This window comes from Phyllostomus discolor, chromosome 3 (assembly GCF_004126475.2).
Source record: "Phyllostomus discolor isolate MPI-MPIP mPhyDis1 chromosome 3, mPhyDis1.pri.v3, whole genome shotgun sequence".
In the NCBI taxonomy this organism is placed as follows: Eukaryota; Metazoa; Chordata; class Mammalia; order Chiroptera; family Phyllostomidae; genus Phyllostomus; species Phyllostomus discolor.
The window spans coordinates 210,990,738-210,996,862 of record NC_040905.2 but is presented as its reverse complement, the minus strand read 5'-3'; the positions used below and the strand labels follow the sequence as shown (position 1 = coordinate 210,996,862).

The 6,125-nt window shown below is 67.5% G+C and overlaps 1 protein-coding gene across 1 annotated transcript; it reads left to right on the top strand.

Moving 5' to 3' along the window:
- The first annotated feature begins 3,692 nt into the window (after positions 1–3,692).
- Positions 3,693–4,281, top strand: LOC114491701 (pyroglutamylated RFamide peptide). The gene has a single exon (XM_028505920.2). It carries the CDS (start codon positions 3,693–3,695, stop codon positions 4,107–4,109), a length of 417 nt encoding a protein of 138 aa, XP_028361721.1. The 3' UTR covers positions 4,110–4,281.
- Positions 4,282–6,125: the final 1,844 nt, after the last annotated feature.

The window sequence follows — 6,125 nt, the reverse complement described above, 5'->3', positions numbered from 1 at the left end:
CCGAGGAGCAGCGTGCTGGCAGGACACAGCGGACGCGCTGGCCCCAGCACAAAGGACGCTGGGGCCGGTCTGCGCCGCTGAGGCCTCCCCAGGGCCTCGGTGGTCCCCCTGCTTGCAGGGACCAGGCAGTCCCGGCCCCTGAGGGGGCCAGGCAGCAGGCAGGACTGGATGAACCGGGGGCTGAGCTTGGCCTTGGGTGGGGTTTGGGGGCCTGGATGGCGGGGGCCTGGGCGGGCCCGCCCTGTGAGAGGCAGGCGCCCGTCCTCACTGAGAGCGCTTGGCGTTGTGTGTGTTCCCGTCTCCAATAAAGTCTCGTGGTGACCCTGCTCGGGCCTCGTCCCCAACCCCGCTCCGCGCCCACAGGGGAGCACAAGGTGGGTCGGGGGCCTCCTGCGGTTCCCCGACTCGCCCCCACCACTTCCCAGAACGCCTTAAACCCGAGGGGGCTGGGCGCTGGGGGGACCCATCCCATCAGGGTCCCCGGGGTGACACGCTGTCCCTGTGGGTCCCTCGTGGCTGGACTCCGGAGGAGCTGAGAGTCTTTACTGAGAATGGCCCCCAGTGGCTCTTTATCCATGAATCCAATGTGAGGCTTAAGGACAGAACAGTGCGCTGAGCTTATTTAATAAGATCCAATATTTACTGAGTGCCTGCGTGGGAGGCCCGGTGCGGGCCTGGGCTGGGTGCTGACTGAGCACCCAGCGCGTATGGCCGACAGAGGCTGCCACCCACCCGCCCACCCGTCCTTGCAGTGTGGTGGAAACTCGTCCCCTCCACAGTGTCCTCGGCCGATGGGCACACAGTGCTGTCCACTTGGGGAGCTCCATGTCAGGCCCACGGGGGCGCCTGGGGGTGGGCCAGGCCACTGCCTCTCCACAGGCCACAGCTGACAGCCTTGCCCGACTCGGCCCCTCCCCTGCAGCCCCGTGGCCGGTCCCTCATCAGGGAGCTGCCCTGGCTCAGGTCGTGGGGGGTGGGGGGCAGCCAACGAGCCTCAGTGAGTTCAGCCACCATGGGGTTCGCAGGGCTGAGGAGAGTGCTTGCAGTTTAGCCCCAAACTGGGCCTCATGCAGCACCGGAGGGGTCCCCACGAGAGGAGGAGCTGCCCCCCCACCCAGGGAGGGCCGGGCCCATGGAGAGGGTGCCGGCTGGGCTCTGGGGCACCCGCGGCAGCCCACCCGGGTTCAGTGGGTACCGAGCACCTCCCCAGGCTCCACCCCCCAGGGGGGCTCCGCCTCCCCAGCTCACGACCCCCCAGGATGTGGGCACTGCTGTCATCCCCAGTCAGGCAGGCGGAGAAACGGCGGCTCAGCAAGTGACGGGAGTCGCCGGGGGCCACGGCTGGCTCGTGGCTGAGCAGGAGTGGGACCAGTCCTCGGGCTCACGTGGCGCTGGAGGCGGAGGCGCGCCCGGGAGCTGACCGAGGTGCAGCCTTGTTAGCTCAGCGGCACCAGGCCGCCACCCCGACAGGCCCTGCCCTCAGCCCATGCTCCCAGAGGCAAGGACAGGCTGCTGGTCCCCTGGGACGTGCTGGGACGTGGCCCCGGCCCTCCCCCGAGTCAGCTTCCCAGGCTGCGGGCCCCTTGCACTCCCCTGCTGCCCGGCTCAAGGCTCCGGAGCCGGTACACAGAGGCACCTGACAATGGTGCTGTTGATGAGAGTGGGAGGTGACCGCTGTTTCCACGGGTGTCTGAGCGCCTCAGCCCACGGCAGCGGCCGTGCTGGCCGGGCAGTCGGTGGGGGAGGCAGACCTGATGGAGGCAGGACCGTTAGGGTCATTAAGGGTGGGCACCGCCGCCTCCTCCAGGGCACTCGAGGGCCGGTGGCCGCAGTTCAGAGTTAATGATGCGCCGGCTCTCCTCCTAACGAGACAAGGGCAGCCCGCTGGCCCCGTCAGGCCACATCCTGCGGCGGTGGGTCTGTCACCCGTGCGGCCGGCGCCGCCCCCTCCTTCACCACCGGCGTCCCCATGGAATCCCGGGGTCAGGAATGCACAGCAATCGGCGCAGCCGCGGCGGCCAGCCCACGCGGGCGGCCCACATAAAACAGGGATCACCCGGGAGCCGCATCTCCTGGACCAGAGCCCGGAGGAGCTGCCCAGCCCGGCCAGGGGCCCAGGCCCACCGCACGGTGAGTACAGCTTCCCTGCACCCCGCAAGGACCCCACTCAGGCTCTCACCCGGGTCGGGGGCTGTGGGGGGCCCCAGGGAGGTGAGACCAGCACCTCACCCCGAGGCCCAGAGAAGCACGGATTGGTCAGAGCCGCCCTCCGGGGCTCGCCCCGGCCCCCCATCCCATGCGCTTCTTGCATTGTCCTGAACATTGGGGCCTAAAAGCCCCGACTTGTGCTGGGGCCCGATTTTAGGTGGCAAGTGTCTCAAGCTTCCACCAGGTTCTTGAAGGGGCCCCTGACCCCCAAAAGGTGAGAAGGGCCACCTCCTTTTATGCATCAAGATGTCCCCTTTCACGAGACCCAGGAGCCCTCCCCAGGTGGATTCATCCACTCGCTGGGAGCCTGCCCGGCTCACACAGCTGTCCGCAGTGCCCGCACCACCCCCCCCGCCCCCTGCAAGGCCAGACGAGGCAGCCCCAGCCCTGGGGGAGGAGAGGAGCCTGGGAGGCCGCTCCTGTGGGCTCTGGATGGCCGAGGCCAGGTTCACTCCAGGAGCCTGGGCTGCCTTCCCCAGAGCCAGCTCTTCGTCTCAGCCTGCTCTGTCAGAGGACCAGGCGGCCCCGACACGCCCCGACCGACTGCTACCAAAAAGGCCTCCTTGGGGAGGACACGGTCGGTCACTGCTGAGGCAGGGGCACGTCGGGCAGCGCTAGCCCGGCTTCAAATCCCCGCGGATCCCCGTCCACGGGGCAGTTCCTGAGCCAAGCCCAGTCCGGCCTGGGCTCACACCCTGGCCGTCACCTGCAAAGCTGTGAGATCTGGGGCGAGTCACCTGTGGGGGCCTGCGGTCCCCACGGAGCGGGTACCACCTCCTGGGGAAGGGCAGTGAGGACAGTGAGGCCAGATAGTAGCAGACGTGGACAGAAGGCAGTGCCCACGGGCCAGCAGAGGCACAATCCTTAGTCTCCCGCACAGTTCTCGTGGCGGAAACAGGAGTCCCCGCGCCTGAGAGTCAGGGCTGTGCTGAGGCTGACGTGGGCACCAGCGGCGCCCCGGCCACGTTCAAGTGCCCTCTGCAGGTGGGCACCAGCCGGAGCTAGACCAGGCTCATCTGGTCTGCTTCCTGCTCTTGGGAGCAACGTGCTTCTGCATGAGGGGCAGCAGCAGAGTGCGCCCCAGCTAACAGCTCAGCCAGACCCACTCAGTGTCACACCAGAGACACGGGGAGCCGTGCTACTGACTTTCTGCCCCGCGGCTCTGAGACGATTCAGTCGGAGTCAGTAACTGTACGAGAAGAATGAACCCCAACTGCCCGGCTCTCCGGGGGCTGCGTGGGGGCTGCCGTCAGCCCTTCCAGCAGCCGTGGGACTAGACCCTGAGCTGCCGTGGCCGTCAGACCCGGGGAGGCCGAGGAGGGAGCACCAGCTGAGACACCCCCCTGTGCTGCCTCCCGGTCGGGCTCCGCTGAGCCCCCAGCTCGCACCCCTGGCGGCTGCCCAGACCCGGGGCAGGAGGTGGCTAGTGCCCCACACGGCCCACGTGGGCAGCCTCTAACCTCTCCCTCTTTCCTCCGGACCAGATGGCGAGCCCTTACTTCCTGTCCTGCCTCCTCCTCCTGCCGCTGGGCACCTGCCTTCCTCTGCCGGACGGAGAAGAGCCCGCGGACGCCAGGGGTGGCATCGAAAGCAAGCCAAGCTGCGCCGACCCGGCGGGGGGACGCCGCGCCTGCCTCCCGTGGGGCTCCTCTCCGTGGCGGAGGGCCGCACACCCGCTCTCCCTGCTCGTCACAGCCCAGGAGCCGCCGCCACCACCGGTGGGCAGAGCATGTGCCAGCCTGAGGCTTCGGTTCGGGAGGCAGGAAGATGGCAGCGGGGCCGCCGGCTTCCTCCCCGCTGATGGCAAGACGGCGCGCGGCCAGCTGGGGGCCCTGGCCAGGGAGCTCAGCGGCTACAGCAGGAAGAAGGGCGGCTTCAGCTTCCGCTTCGGCCGGCGGTGAAGGGGCCAGGGCGTCCCGGAAAGGGTTTCTCCCAGGACCCCCGCCCCACCTCCCCCCACCACCTCCAAAACCCCGAGTAGGCGTAGGTATTATTACAATGAATTATTAGCCGTAGGATTGGCTAGGTGGGTGCTTCGTTTTGATTCCCAACTTTGCTGAAGCAAAAACCTGGGCCGTGTCAAAAAACAAGCCGTTCTGGGTGAGGAGGAAGATGCCACTGTCGCGGCGGCCCCTCCCCGCGGCCTGGTTCTAAGCAGCCCCCTGGCCGGCCGCAGCGGCGCGGGGCTGAGGACCCTGTCGGTCTGGAACACGAGCGGGCAGCGGGCTGTGCTGGCTCCGAGCTGAGGTCAGGCAGACTGAGCGATGACCGCGGGGGACCGAGGCTCTGGCAATCTCCGTGGGGACATCTGCGGTGGACACCCAAGTGCTCCAGGGACGGGGAGGGTCCCGCTGGGCACAGAGCACGGCTCAGAGAGGGAGCAGCAAAAACAAACAAACAAACAAAAAACCCCCACACACACTCGTTCTCCACCCCATGAACACGAGATCCCGGGCACGAAAACCCTGCCGCCCGAGGCGTCTCAGTGCTGCTCAGAACCGGCTGCCCACTCCCTCGGGTCACCGCCCTGCTCAGGGTATGGGTTTGCCGAGAGGTTCGTGGGGGGGCACGGGCAGTGGTGCTGCAGCCCGTGCGCTGCGAACAGCAGGGGCGTGAGGTGCGCGGTGTGGGTCTCCTGAATAAAAGCGGAGAAAGCTCGCCTGACTCGTGCCCACAGGCCCTCTGTGCCCTGGGACCTTCGAGCCCCGGCCTGCCGGGGCCTTGGCCGTGGGGAGACGGAAACCGTGCTGTGTGAACCGCACCCCTCTCCCAGCACCCCCTTAATTGGGGACTGGTAAAATGCCCGTGGTCGAAGGTACTGGGGACACACACACACACACACACACACACACACACACGATGGCCGTTGGCCCTGCACTTGGCGGGCCCCCGCCCCGGCGCTCTCCAAACAAGGAGCGTTCTGGAAACAGCCTCCCTGCCGGGAGGAGGCCGGGGCTCCGTCCGGCGAGGCTGCAGGCCCGGGGCGAGGCGGAGCGCGTCCACAAACGCTGCTCTGGCGCGCCCGGCGCCCCGTCCTGGGGCAGCCAGAGCAGTCGGACGCTTCTCACTCCCCGGCTGCTTCAACGGCGGAGACAGGAACCTGTATCGATGTTACCATGGCAACATCTCCCCTCCTCCTCGGGAGCTGCTGCTCGCCCCTGTTCACCATTGAATAGTTTCCCATTGAGCTGTCACAGTTAATTGGTGGATTTTTATTAGCCTTTTAGACCCGCCCTGGGCTAGGCCCCGCTTGGCGCCCCGGCGCATTTCCATGTTTTCCCGTCTATCGGTGACTTACACGCCCCAGGAGCCAGAACTCAGCCCTCGGCAGCCAGAAAGCACTTCGTTGCGGGGTGTCCAGGTCTGAGCTGTACAGCCAGGCGGACTGGGGGGACGGGGGTGGTGGACACGACAGGGGGCGGTGGACATGACGGACACACAGGAGAGGGAACACTGCCTGCCATCACAGCGAGGTGCCTTGCCCCGAGCTCCCACTGCTGCTACCCGGCGCCTCTGTGCGCGGGGCCCTGGGGCCCTGAGCTCTGTGACTGGGACCAGATGATCCGGGAGACCCATCACACCCTGACCCCCACCACAGTCCGAGGGGTGGGGGCGGGAGTCCCCCTTCCCTCCCGATGGTTGCGGGGGATGGAGCACACCCCCGGGGCTCTGTCTGCTGCTCCCAGGGGCAACCACTCGGCCCTCAGGGCACGGAGGACACACCTCCAGAAAATAAGCCGGAGTGCCCGCCCACCGGGGACAGCTCGGCGCCGAGACTCTACGTCACAGGGCATTTGGATGAGGCCTGCTCACCCCAGGGCGTGGCCACGCCCACTCTAAGGTGGGGGCGGGCAGGCAGCCTCCTGGATCGCCCCTCCCTCCGCTCATTCACACGCACCCAGACACGTGCTCCAGAA